Genomic DNA, 14512 nt, shown 5'->3' with positions numbered 1-14512 from the left:
TATCTCCTCAGATTTTATAAACATCAAATCCATTTTCACTCCATGTAATAAGCTGTGAGTGTCTACTCTCTCCCAGAGCACCACTTTGGGGCAGTTTAGAGCTGTCAGTGAAACTGCATCTCTTCCACATATCCAAGTGTGCAGCCCACAGTCCAGAGAGCATCTTTAGAGAGGTGGTAAAGTGATAGGCTTTTCCCAGGTTGTTCATCTTTATGGAAAGGCAGAAAGATTTCTCTCTCTCTTTCTCAGACACCTTTCAGACACATCAAGGAGCAGATTTCTGGGAAGCAGCACTGAAGACATGTAGGTGTTGGCAGCTGAACGAAAGCTCTGCTGCCACCAAGAGAGAGCGAGAGTAGAGCAGTGGGTGGCATCATCCTGTTAATAACCTGTCTTCCCTTTCTAACATTCCAGCATGGTGGAATTGTGATTTTTTTGTGGTCAGCAAAGTACTGGCAGACACTCCAGGAAAGCACCATGACAGTGTTGCTTTTGGAGCTCCTACACAAACCCACTTCCCTTGCAGCTGACTCCCCACATTTCTTTTCACCCTGCTTTTCTTCATCTGTGTCAGAAGTTGGTTTTGTTTTGTACTGTTTTTAACACCAGGTGCTGCTCTGTGAGAACATTCCCTTTTTATATCCCATGGGCCCTGCACTAGCTCTCACACCTGCTCTGCTCTCCCAGGGGGGACTTTACCATTGCTTGCCACCAGCATAACTTACGCCCAGACGTCCAGAAAAAATTCCACTGCCAAACCTACAGCTACAGAAGATGTATAGTGTGTTGTGAGGTAGGAACCTCTCCAGGGAGTTAAACCATTAAATATAAAGAGTTAGCTGGTTTGTCAAAAATCCTGTGATACTAAATAAGTTTACCCTTCAGTGGTTTAATCTTGTGTGAGATAAGGTGCATCCAGTAAAAGGCTGCCACTATGGAAAGTCTGGTGACCTCCTGTTGATAAGACAACTTAATTAAAAACTATTTTCTCCTGGATTCCTAAGGCAATTGAGATGGTTAAAGAGTTTTACAGCTATGTCCACAGAACACACTGCCTGCAAGCTCTGAAGGCTGAGTCATCACTAAAATACACTCATCTTGTGATGTTGATGTGCTCCACATTGTGCCTGTCTCTGTGCCTGTCTCTGGAAAACTCATCAGTGGAGTCTGAGTGGTGCTGGCTCCACAGGGAGCTCACCCCCCTGCTCATGGGGGCAAAAACTGCCATGGTATGGCTGCGAGAAAGGAGTGAAATCATAAAAGTCTGTCAAGAAAGCTCAGAAATCTTACACAAACTAACTTTCAAAGAGAGATTAGAGCTGTGATTGCCACCTCCTCCTTCTGCACTGAGGCTCTTGGTATTCTATCCTTCAAGACAAGCCATGTCAAAGTTAATAGCCATGAATTACCTTTTCCAAATAATTTAGGACTTTTCTGCCTGAAATATGGTTCCCACAGGGGTATTTCTTCATGCAGCACACGGTCCCCAAAGGGTCTGGGCACAGAGTGCTTTTATATTTTACCAGAGCCCCACAAATTTCAGTGTTTTGTCCTTAAAAAAAAAAAAAAAAAAAAAACCAACAACTGACATTAAAAATATTTCACACAGAAAACTGATCTAAAATTGTATGAAAAGGACACACCTGGTGAACTCCTACCTTTTTTTGGCCAGCCTTTGTTATTCTAGGGATGTCAAACAACTGTCCTGTGTAGTACTGCACCCCACTGAACAGAATGACAGCAATAGAGTCCCCTTCCTTCTCAATTACAGCCAGGATATCTTCAGTCCTCAAGGTCTCCTCCCCCTAAAACAAAGTTAAAGCAGGTATTTTACATCAACTCTGGCAGTAATGAAACTGTCATTCCTTGTTTCATAATCTATATTTTCCCATGAGCCAGGCTGCTTGCATAAGGAGATCAAAAGCAAATCCTTAGCATGGTAATGATATACAAAGGTGTATGAAGTAGCCTATGAGTAGAAACCTAAAAAAAAAAAATCATTAGCAAGTGAATCTTGGAGGTGCCAGTTATAAAAAGTGTATTCGCTTCATACTCTAACACACTTCATACTCTTTAATATTTCTGACAGTTTTAATCTACAGTCAAAAATTCCTGGTGCAGACAGAACATCTAATGATTTTTAAGTGGCATCTGAAATTTGTGACACCCACAAGACTTGAAAGTTGTCTATCAGTTTCACTCTGTACTTTTCTGTCAAACTTGGTATCCCACAGGAAGCTATTATAAACCTGCCATATTTATATTTCAAAAACAATATGTCTCACATCATCAAAAGTACAAAAATCCCCAAATCTGTGGTCATTAAATATAGAAGAATTTCAACCACAAAGAAAAAAAAAATCAACCTCATTTTTGATTCTTTATAGGAAAATTACTGCCCCATCCTCCTCCTGTCTTCCTAGCAAGGGATCTTGTAAAACATACCACCACCTAGGGATCAATTAGGCAGTGAAAACCTAGAATTAAATTAGACTTGTTACTGAAAAAAGCTTGGGCAAGATGGCTGAATTGCAAGGGACTGTTATTATCTCAACAATCTCTGCAAATCTATCAAGCGTTCAGGAGTGGGCTCTTTACTCACGAGATGACTCAGATTTCAGAAGCAAAAGGTCACCCTCGGTTTATAGTTAGGTGACAAAGTTCTTAATGCTGCAGAAGTGAAGCGAGGCAGCCTTTCAAATTAATCTGAATTGCATATTACTGAGAGCAGACCTTTCCCTCAGCCTGTGCTGATGCAGACACAGTGGTGCTCGTGTCATGGCAATCTCTTACCTCAGGACATTCAAAGGACGTTGGGCATTCTCAGTGAGTTACTGTATTTTGTAGGTGACTCAAGATTCTGCCAGTTTTTTTGGAAATGGGAAAAATCGAGAAAATAGCTTTGTTGTTGCTGTTCTTCCAGGAAAACTAGCTATTGAATCAGCAATTATAAAATGGGGTTCAATGTCAAAAATATATGCTGAAACACTTCTGTTTATGATTCATAAATTTTATCTAAGTTTTAATAAACACTGATAACAACTTCTACGCTACAATATTTCAGAATATATGCCTGCTTTCACATGAAATATGTTTCTGCCCTTGGTGGCAGCAAACAGAAGCGACAGATTCGTCACCAACCTGCTGTGGCTGCAGCAGGACCATGCTTTTCTCCACATCCAGCCCATGCAGTTGGAGCTGGGACTCGACAGCATACTGGAAGAGAATTCCATGCAGACAACATTAACACAAATACATGATAAACAACTACAAAAACAAAAAGAACGGACAAACACATCAGAACTTCAAAAAGGTGCTCAGATGCCTTGCCTTTCACTAGAAATAATGCTTGAAAGCATAATCCAACTCCACTGAGAAATTTACAGATTTCCTTTGGATTAAAAAAGATCTGAATTTAATCCATCTCAGACTGCAAGGAAAAAGTCAAAGCCTAAACCCCACAGGATAAATCCATGGAGCAGAATGAGGGTGGAGATGGGGCCCTGAGCAACCTGATCCAGTGGGTGGCATGGCAGGGGGCTTGGAACAGGATGACCTTGAAGTCCTTCCCAACCTAAACCATTCCATGGTTCTGTGATGTGATGGATGCACTTCACCAGAAGCCAGAAAGCCAAAAATGCAGGGATAACAGCCAAGGAGAAGAGCTTTCCTCCTCTAGGAGCCCTGGGCACCCACATGCCCTGCTGCCAATACAAACAAGGTTTGGCCAGCACAGACATCCTCCCCTGTGACATCCTCACCTCTTCTATTTGCTGCACAGCTGGGAGGAAATAAGAGCTTTAAGCTCTCAAGCTATTTCAAATATCCTATCTGCTGATTTTATTGATAAATAATGGTCCTGGAGATCAAATAACAATCATCAAATAACAGTATAAAAGAGTTTAAAATTTCACGACAGGAACTGAAGCGATGGCAGTTGCAGAGATTATTACTGAAGTGCCATAGAAATTTAAGAGGATGGAGTGTAAGTGTACAAGCACACATGGAACAAATGTGGGATTAATCTGAACATTACTTAGAATAAAACCAATTTGAGGTGTATACATCTGTGCCAGCATCTTCATTACAGATAAACCTGTTAGTGCCCCGACTTGCTTTTATCACACCTTAGAGATCAAATTTGTTATCAGTTTCCAGGGGTTTACGGTGCTGCTGATAAAGTAGCAGTGGGTCACAAACCCAAAGATTAATTTGCTCGAAGCTCTGATGCACGGGCTATTGTCTCCTATTTTATAGCAGACAAATTATGTTTGAACTAGTAATCTAAAGTGCTAAGAACAAACATTTCCATCTCTGTCTGGGGATATATAAGTGTTAATGTTGTGAGTTGGTATTGATTTGGTTTCATAAAGTAAAACAGCAACAAGAATTAATAAAACATTTACAATTTTAGTTGATTTAGGCCAGTAGTTTGCTCAATGTCTTTAAAAAGACTAATAAATCAATGCATCCATTCAATCTTTTCCTGTTGCAACACTTCTTATTTGAACAAAAGGAATAAAGCTACAATCTGTAAAATATGCTGAGCTCAAAAGCTTCTGACAGATTTTTTTTATTATAATGTTACTTGGACAAGATGAGCTAATAAATATTCAAATCATACTACTGATATTCTTTGGAAAAATATGATTAATAATACAAATATGGTGAAATATTAATTTCTTACATGGTCAGAGGGAAAGGCTCTTGCTTCTAGAAGAATTTTATAGCGTCTTGGAGTAGGCTTAAAGAAAGATAGCTGTTAAGGAAAAAAAAGAAAGAAATATTGAAATTTATCTAAGCAGAGATGAGAAAGATGCTCCCAGCATATTATTTAATAAAGACTGCTTTATTTTTATGCCAGCTACAGAGAATCCCCCAGAAATTACAAATATTTCTTTGTCCATATAACATTTACCAAAGTAGGAGAGCGTTATAATACTGTATTTCATATATCCATAACAAAGGCCACCGAAACTCAGCAGTGAAAACTTGCACTTAAGGGAATCAATGGCAAAGCTTTGACTGCAGCCAGGGAAGCTGGGATTTCACCCAGCTCCATCCAGCAAGCAAAAGCAGCTGCTGAAGAGTAGCAGGCAGTGAAAAAGAATTGGATTTACATTCCTGCCCTAAAACTTTAGTTATGGAATCATCCCTCACTCCGAACCAAGGCTGACCAAAGACCTGATCTCAGCATCTTCAGGTGGGTGGTCTTTTCTTCTCAGTTTCTGGCATGCTGGGCTGACCACCGTGCCAGGAGGACCAGGAAGACTTACAAACCTGCTTACAACTAAGACTTACAGTTCTCCTGCTCAAGCTAGCTTGGGTTACACAACCTTCTGCTCGGTCTGTGTACTCAAGAATTTCACACCTAATTCAGGGCAGAGTAGCCCTGTGAATTGGTTTGTACTGAGCCCCATCCTGCCCTGCTCCAGGTTCATTAATTTAACAAAGGTAAGAGACACGATAAACCTTTCTGTGTGAACCACACAAAGTGAAGCTTCACATCTACACTCGGTTGAACCAAATCTTTGGAAATACTGGAGAACCAGAGACAGGCTTTATGTAGCCTCAGGGACACCTGAGCATAGATAAGACACATTCATGGCTGCTATGTCATGCAAATCAAAATGCTTTAGCACATTTTAGGCAAGTATAAAATAGCATAATTCTAAGTTCCATCTCTTGTATGCAACTACATTTTAAGCTCGACTGATATTACAGCTTTGTCTTGCTCACAGCTGAGCTCCTGTTTCCTTGAAATTTGGAGTGGAATTGAAATTTGAGAAGTTACCTGCAAATGTTTCTTAAATAATAAGGTTTTCTCTGGTAACTGACATACAACACATGTGAGAACAGCTCTAACAGCTGTCCCTACAGAGTCCTTGAAAATATTTCTCTGTCCAGCTTTCCTGCTTAGTACTGAGTCAGGCCAGGTCTTGCACATACATTATTCAAGATACAACTCCCGAGGCTTAAAAAGTTAATCTGTCACCCGGTGCTGTCTCTGTGAGGTCCTCAGAAAGCACTTTGCTTGCACACACAAAGAAAGGAGAAAAATACCTGTCAACACAACATCAAACATATATCATAAGGACATACCATCTGAAGGTGCAAGTTAACAGTCAGCCCATTCATTAAGGCTATTTCTTGTCTTTTGGCTCCTGAATAATAAAAAGATAAAAAGTTTAAAAAATGGTTGGAGTTTTCCTTTAAAATTTCAGAGACACATAAAACAGTGGTGGGAAAGCAAAAGCATGAGTTCAGTCAATGTCTCTCCAAAGACTGGAAAGGAAACGAACGTTTGAGGTGTCATCAGAGTGAAATAAAAAGATTTCTTGTCTGACTCTCTACACTGCACTGGCAGGCAAATATTTATTTTTTCAGGTCAGACGCAGAAAACAAAAAAACAGTGAAGTATCTCCATTTCCCAGAAAACCACCAGTGGATTTACTATCTTGAATACCTCAGACAAGTCAGGTCACAAAGACTATGCGTAAAGCAAGACTTGAAGACTTATTTTTGTCAGAAGTTCATATGTAACACAAGTGAGAAAATATATTAAGATAATCATCTATTTTAAGTAGTTACTGTAATTTAAAGATATGTCTCATCCCTAATTAAAAAACGAAACAAGCAAGACTGACCTATTGGATATAACAGACCATTATTAATGTAGCATCTTCACAAGAAGCCATTCCCACAGTGCTCCAAGGAGGATAATAACAGATGCATTCGGACTACAGCTAATCACAGGAAGAGCTAATTAGTAACAACTAATTGTTGTTAGCAAGTATTTAGTAACAAGTTCTCCAGCACTTATCAACCTCTGGTGAAAGGTTTTAGGCAGGACAGGGTGGCACAAAGATATGGAGAAAATCAATTCCTGTTTCTTTCTGGTTTGCTTGATGCCCATTGTTGAAGAGCAGAAATTCACCCTTGAGACAAATCAACTTCTGAGAGTCTTCCTCAGGTGAGAGATGGGCTCATGCACCTTGTCCTGGCCATCACTCAGCCACTGATTCACCAAATGTGGAGAGAGGTTGCAGACAGGGAGGGATGGAAACAAGTGTAAGCAGGCAGGGAGGGCAACAGCCACCCTTGAAATCGGTAATGAGGAAGGAAAACATGATTTGGGGTAAAAAACAAAGGTAAGGAGAGCCACAAGAAAAGGAAAGCTGAATCCTGAATTTCTCCTGTCCCTGCCTTGGGGGACACCTGACACACTCCCACCACATCCTAAACAGTTTAAATTCACAGGGTGAGTGCTTTCTCAGCATAGGAAAGTCATAACCATGGGTTCAACACAATACAGGCAAATATAGCCCTAAAACATGGAAATCTATAATTATGATTCATTCATAAATTCCTTCCGAGAAGGCCTCAGCTTCTGCCAGCACAGGAAAAGCCAAGCACCATTCTCATTGAGGTGTTCAAGAACATTTCCATGTGCTGCTGAAATCCTCAAGTTTTGAACAGAAGGATTTGGCAAATAATGCCAGTGGCTTTGAATGATCAGTCCAGGGGATGAGCCACAACAAAAACGAGATGCCATGAATAAGCTCCCTCCTCCTTCAGACACCAGGGACATCATCAAGTTTGTGGAAAGAAATAAATGAGGGACTAGTCCTTCATAGGAAAAAATAAGCTTTTTTCCCTTAAACTCCTCTCCTTTGCTTTCTTTTCTTCCCTCAGATAGCATTGCATCTGCAGGCTCCATGCTGTTGGCAGAGGTCACCTTGGGGCTGTTCTATTGCAGATACAGGAGACAGCTAGAGAGAGTGATTGCAGCTCCAAACAGTATTATTTGCAGTTTTAATATTTCTATGGAACTCTTGAGGCTGAAAAAAGGGACAGGATCAAGAAATGGTATTGTTCTTATTTGTCCCTCTGCTCCTTCTGTGAAATCTGGGGCTTTCACAGCAAATTCTGCACGAGCAATCCTCTGCCTGCTGTACTGATTCTGTATAAAACAAATGGTTAATCTGTAGATCATTTTTAGCTGCATGCTAGCATCCCAAATTAAATATGACACTACATTTGTCATGTAAGTCTTGGTCTTCTGTAAATTATATATTTATTAAAAGCCTTCCATTATTGAATTTCATGCCCACAAAACAAACCTCATCCGTGTCATTGGAAAACTGTTATCCTTTATAACCTGCACTGCATTTTGGAAAACAACCTTTCCGTGATCCAATTAACCTATTACAATATTCAAAGACCCAGCACACGGGAGACAAAATTATGTTTGCCTTCCTTATTTCCTAACTTTATACCATATCTCCAGGACAGGCTAAAACCTGTATGTTCTGCGTGATAAATCTCCTCTTTAATAAAAGGAAGCAGCGTTTGCAAAGTACAACTTCAGAGACAATTATGATTGCGTTAGGCAGACGCTGCCATCCTTCTCCTCTCTGACTGCTGGGGAAGTCTGATCCTCGATGGAGTAAGTAAAAAGCATTTTGTAAAATGATTGGAAAAAGGCTAAGGGCCCCAATTTCAAAAAACATTTTGGTTATTTCAAATAATCCTTATCACTCAAAGTCACTCCAAATCTGCTCAGCATTCAGTCTTCCCTCAACAGAGACCTGCCCGAGCACATCGTACAGCCGCAGCCACACAGTTAATCTTGTTCCATCAGAAGGTGATCCTGCCAAGGTTGTAATGTTTTAATAAAGTCTGGTAGGAGAAGCAGAGATTGCCTTCACTGCGTTCTGCCACTTGGTGTGAGCGCAGAAAAAAAGCTGTGGCCTCCACTGACCTTGACTCTTCATTTCACAACGTATTTACTACTGTAACTTTCATTGAACAAGAAAATGTGACTGCATTTAATAAGCAAGGTGTTCGTGCACTATAAACCATTAAACAGACAAAGGTGTTTTACAGTCTTTGGTCCACTCCTGAATAAATCTCACCAAAGAATTTTACTTCCTACCACTACTTAGGGTGAGAAATGACAATTCTTCCTCCTCCATAACATGTTCAATACTGAATAAAAAGCACAGTAAAATTCTGTTATTGTTCTTACATTAAAGTCAATAAGAAAGTAAATTCAGAATTCATTCAACTACATATTCATGCATAATCAATATTATTTTTTGTTGCAAAATGGTACTTGAACATAAATTGTGAGGGTTGGAACTTTGAGATCCATTCCAACCCAAACCATTTAATGATTCTGTGAAATACCACATTCAAAGAGAGCATTTTAACATAACTTTTTTTCCCGCATTTATTCTTTTAGCCTCTTCACGATTGCCTAAAATTTAAAAATTGGAATTTACTACAATGCATCCATTATTTATAATAATGAAATATTAATTCATCTGCATGCTAAGAAACATTCACTTATGTCCTGTAAAAAGTCATGAGGATATTTTCTAAACAAAGCCCTGCACATAAATTTGAGGGGCAGATGTGTGCCCATACCACATTTTACAATTCAATCAGACAAAGCCCTGAAAATTCTGGAGAAGAGAACACCAATCATGCCCTTTATCTTTGAGGAAAGCAACAGGACTGGAAAACTCTTCCCAGGAAATAATCTTAAAAACAAAAGTTAGGTTAGTGGTAGGGTGAGTTCAGTCTTAATTTTCATTGAAAATTTTAAAATATTTGTTTACCATGAAGAAAATTGTAATAGGTTCATTGTGGATAAGCCATTGTGATGTAAAAGCACCGGTGTCACATGGAGTTCAGTAAATAAAAGGAAACTAAGGAGATGGACAAGCAATTAGATGAAATTTAAGCAAAGCTCTCATTTCTAACTCCTTACACCTACAATGCATCTTTTAGTTAAATTAATATTAAAGCAGAAACATAGTTGGCAGCCTCTACAAGACAGATGGTTAAAGGAAAAAGGATCCCAGCCTCGTTCCCTGCTTTCTGCAGTGACTCTTAACCCACAGCTGAGGCCAGAGGGACCCTGGCAGTGGCAGTGGCAGGAGGTCAGGGCTCAGCCTGCCACAGGGGTCCACGTTTTGCAAACAAAGCAGAGGCAAACAGTCACAGAAGGTGATGCAGAGAAAGATGATAACTCAGGAGTTTCCAGCTGTCCTTTAGGGAATCTCAGCGCTCTCTCCTGGTTATGTGAACAACATCAGTGGTTTTACCTTCATTACTAATTTAGGTGCCTGGGAGTACGACATAAGAGAAATTCTTGACTGTCTGCTTAGTTAAATTCAAGATTTTCAATTGAAAATTCCAAGTCACCTTTCCCCACCTGTCCACAGCTTCCTAGTTGTACCTACCAGAACAAGAATGTCCACTGGCCAAGGGAGATGGGTCATACTGGAGAAATCCCTAAATCAGCTGCATTCAGCATTTCAACACCCTCCAACCCTTTATATTTCCACATTTTTATGTTCTATGGTGCTTAACGGATGAGGGTGCTGAGCTTGCCCTTGAATGTAAAGAAAGCAAGAGAAGTAACTTCTTAACCTCCTGAGCAATACCAGGTACAACAACGGCAACTTACAAAATCAGAACCCTCAATCTGCATTTTGGGTTACTTTATTTCATTCTGCAGATGGGATTTTTCTACATAACCCAGTGTAACCACACTCATATTTATATTATCTCAGTGTTTACATCATGGATAGACTAACTACAACAATAATTTATTGCATTTGTTCTCCTCCAATAATAACACCCACTATTTTAGCTATTTGGAAACATCATAAAGAATTCAGAGAGGGATTTTATTTATAAGTTTAAAAATAAATTTGTCATGAAACATTCTTTAATGTCCCTGCTTCCAATTGTTCCAACCCCACTTGCTTTTCTTGAAGGAGAAAAACCATAATTTTCTCATTGAGCACTTGTCTGCAGTTGGAGGAGAAATTACGATACAATATCTGGAATACAGTAGGTCAACATAAGGGTAATATTTTCCCTTAGTGATGGCACAAATGAATGCCTGATAATTCAGTCCTGACAGTTGCTATTGAGAGTTGCCTTCAACACCTACATTGAAATATGGGACAAATGTCCCCAAAATCTACTAACCTAGCCTTGACAACAGCTGGGACGGTTAGGGAGAAAAAGACCCTGCCAAGATAATTTGTCTTCCCCCTCCAGAGACAACTCTGAAGGAAATCCCAGTGAATATTTCAGCAACTACACGGAGTAAGAAGTGATAGAGGAAATTTGCATTCCTGCTCAGCTGGATGCTTTCATGGCAAATTCACCAAGAGGAGTCTCCAGAGGGCTCCTCAATCTCTGGAATAACCAGAAGCGCTTCCTGCCAAAGTCCTGCAGCACTGCAGGCTCCTCAAGGGGTACAGAAGGGTAATGGGAACTCATTGATAGCAGGTCCTGCCCCAATTATCTGCTCCATTGACATAAGCAGCTCTCAAATATGAGTCTGGATTTAGTGGCAGGGAAAAGAGGAAAAAAGCAGAAAATGTCTAGATAGAAATAATTTTTCAAAGGGGAAAGTTCATAATTTTACTTCTGGTAGAGCGACTGAGATTCTCCAATACCAAGTGCCCCTTAAAAGGGATTCACGTGTTAGTCCAAGTGGTTTATGATGTTCCAAGAAGCCCTCTGCTGCAATTACTTTCATGATCTGCATATGGTCATACATTGTCACATACATCCATCTCCTAAATCACTCGCAGCCTTAAAATAAAGTGTTAGTCCACTCACACGAAAACCTACTTTCAAATACAAGAATAAAAAGAACGAAATTCTGCCTACAGAATTTCAGGGTTTTGAGTCTTAAAAGAAACCAAAGTTGATTTTATTTCTGGAGAAAGATTTTCCACTGCAGTTCACACCTACCAACCAGCTCAGCCATCAGGTCCAGGATGCACTCGTCTGCCAAAGCCCATGGGCGCTGGCCATTGAAATGGCCATGGACACCTCTGAAAAGGAATGGAAAAATGATGAAAATGTGTGGTATTCTATTTGGATCAGTCCTAAGAATCATACCTGATTTGGAGACTACACATTTAGAGGATGGACAAGCAGGATGAGACTTGCCTAAGTTGAGCACAACACTGTTCTCATACCATTAAACTGCAGAGAAAAGGCAATTTATTGGTTTCTGACAGGATTTCACTTGCTTGAAAATTATTTATTTTGGCCCACAAAATTCCTCTAGAAATTCCTCAGAATTAAAGCTGATAGCTTTTTCACAAGGCCCCTGGAAGTGGCTGCATGGGTTCTGGAAGCCTCTGGGGACAGGAAAGCTGGGACAGAGCATCCCAGTGTGGGATGGCACCTGCTAACCCAGGCTCACACCACTGCACAGAGAGCAGAGCTCACCCCACAGGCTTCCCCAACATGCATCTCTGGCTGAACATTATATGGTGCAGAGGATGATAGACTTAAACACTGCCTTGCTCCCAGGAATATTTCTTGTCAGAAACAATTTCCATCCTCCTGTATCTCCTGTCTGAGCTCACCCTTCAGCATAAACCAGAGGGTACTTCATGCAGGCACAGGTGCTTCCCTGCATCAACAGAGCTGTTTGCTAATTTTCATTGTTTCTCTTGTCCCTGAAAATTTTTTCTAGATCCAAGTGTGCATAAAGCTTTTTGGGTTGACAAAGGCTGTTTTAAAACTTTATATTGCAAACAGCTTCTGTCTACAGGGGATCATATGGTCACCTTAAACCCAAGTGTGCTGCTACTCTGAAGTGACAGATATATAAATTAAATTCTGGATTATGTGCTTTGAACTAAATTTTCCTTCAATTATGACGGAGAAGAAAACTTCTAACCATGCATATATAAATAAAAAGTTGCCCAGTTTCTTAAACATGCAGGGTGTAGAGTACAGATTTAAATGCAAATGGAGGCAGATTGAGAAAAGTAATAATGGTGCTAATCCAGGGGAACATTGCTCTGGGCTCCCATCTCACACTGGATGATTTTCATATTTGCTGAGCACCACGGGGTACTTGTGGAGTTGGAAACACCAGGCTGCATGAGGCTGAGTATAAAGCTGTTTCAAAATAAGGACAAAGCTGGTAGGAAGCCGGGTAGAGAGCAAAAGCCCTAAAAGCTTTGATGTGAGAAAACAAGAAGAAAAAAGTAATAAACCCTTTAAAGAAGAACCGGCCCACAACATTCACTCAAAATCATGGGAGGACAGCTGGCAGATTAAGACATGAGAAAGGAGGGTGCCTGAGACACTACCCCATTCTCAAGGCTATTTTAAAGATTGGTTTTCCCTATCCACCTCATACTTTCCCTTCTCAGATAGAGTTTCATTCTGTCTCCCACAAAAATTACCTGGGTGTTTTACAGTCAGACCCTTTTTGATTGACTTGGGTCTAATTCACATCTCCTAGGGATATTTCCAAAAAAGAATAGGGGAGCTGCTGCAAAAAAGCACAGCTGTATTAACCATTTCAAGCCTCTCATCCTTGCAAAACACCATTTAATTTTGGACTAGATTAGGTCAACATCTGAAGGAGTGCACAGGTACAACTGCACATCTCTTACAGATAAAATAACATCCCTCTGTTCAACAAATCCAACCCCACACAGACAAGGAGGAGCCTGCTCCTCAGTTTGGATAAGGTCATGGTACAGCACCTGACTGCTTTTCTCCATTTTAGAATTGCTCTCTGATGAGTCCTCGACAGCAGAGAGCGGGCAGTGTGAAATAACCCTCATTTACAGGAACATTTCCTAGATGAGGAGAAAAGGCAGTGGGTGGGGAGGCCAGAAAACGCTGTGAGGGGCAGGATTAGTGCTAAAATGTCTTCCCTTCTATCAGCCCACAATGCAGCTGCATTCCCTGCAGACAGGGGTATATGTTTCACAAACAGCAAGACATTTACTGGTAATTTCCTGTCTTATTCTTAACTGTAATATAGCGATCAAGGGACTTTAGGATAATACAGACTGTTAAAATAAAACCCCCAAAGATTTTCAGTGGCTCCCAGCCTGAGGGAATCTGTATTTCTGAAAGAGGATAGCAAACATAATAAGATGGGAAAAATAAGTTCTAACTACCTATGGGATTCTCTTTCATTAGCTTTCCCTGATTTTATAGCCATTAGTGTCATCCTAATGGGAATTTACTAATGAAAGTTCTCTCTATCAGCACACAGGACTATCAAAACCTCAGAATAAATTTCCAAGTTATCATGAAAACAGTTGTGAGATTTTGGGCATGAGAATGTTTTATTTTGAGAGGAAAACATGGACATTTAACCATATTGAAAGAAGGGAGTGGCAGCATTTATTATTATTCATATTATTATTATTATGGCACAGCTTACAGCTTGCCTCCCTCTTGATGGCCAATATAAATGCCAAGAGACAAAAATTATTGCTGCTAAAATGGTAGTTAAAAGCATATTCTTGGACCCTTTTTTTATTTTAATCACATGAAACTCTGTAGACTTTGCTGATGGCACAATACATCCTATTACACTCAGGTTGTAAAATTCTATGCTCTGCCTCAGAGAATTTATATCTCTGTATATTATGCCACCCCTCTCTCAGCTCTGGTAGGCACTGGGGGTAATAATCTTTAAGGACACAAGTGC

At 40.1% G+C, this 14512-nt stretch overlaps 1 protein-coding gene across 1 annotated transcript in view; it reads right to left on the bottom strand.

Annotated features, from left to right (window-relative positions):
• Positions 1-14512, bottom strand: part of KYNU (kynureninase) — a gene marked incomplete at both ends in the record, with an annotated part of 58072 nt that overhangs the window by 29159 nt on the left and 14401 nt on the right. The window contains 5 exons of the mRNA XM_082285436.1: positions 1659-1805; positions 3142-3216; positions 4688-4759; positions 6103-6164; positions 11788-11870. Of these exons, the coding sequence (XP_082141562.1) occupies positions 1659-1805; positions 3142-3216; positions 4688-4759; positions 6103-6164; positions 11788-11870 (439 nt within the window). The remainder of the gene's footprint in view (positions 1-1658; positions 1806-3141; positions 3217-4687; positions 4760-6102; positions 6165-11787; positions 11871-14512) is intronic.

The sequence above is a fragment of the Coloeus monedula genome (assembly GCF_965178545.1).
Source record: "Coloeus monedula genome assembly, chromosome: 7".
Taxonomy (NCBI): Eukaryota; Metazoa; Chordata; class Aves; order Passeriformes; family Corvidae; genus Coloeus; species Coloeus monedula.
This window is presented reverse-complemented; position numbering and strand designations above follow the sequence as displayed.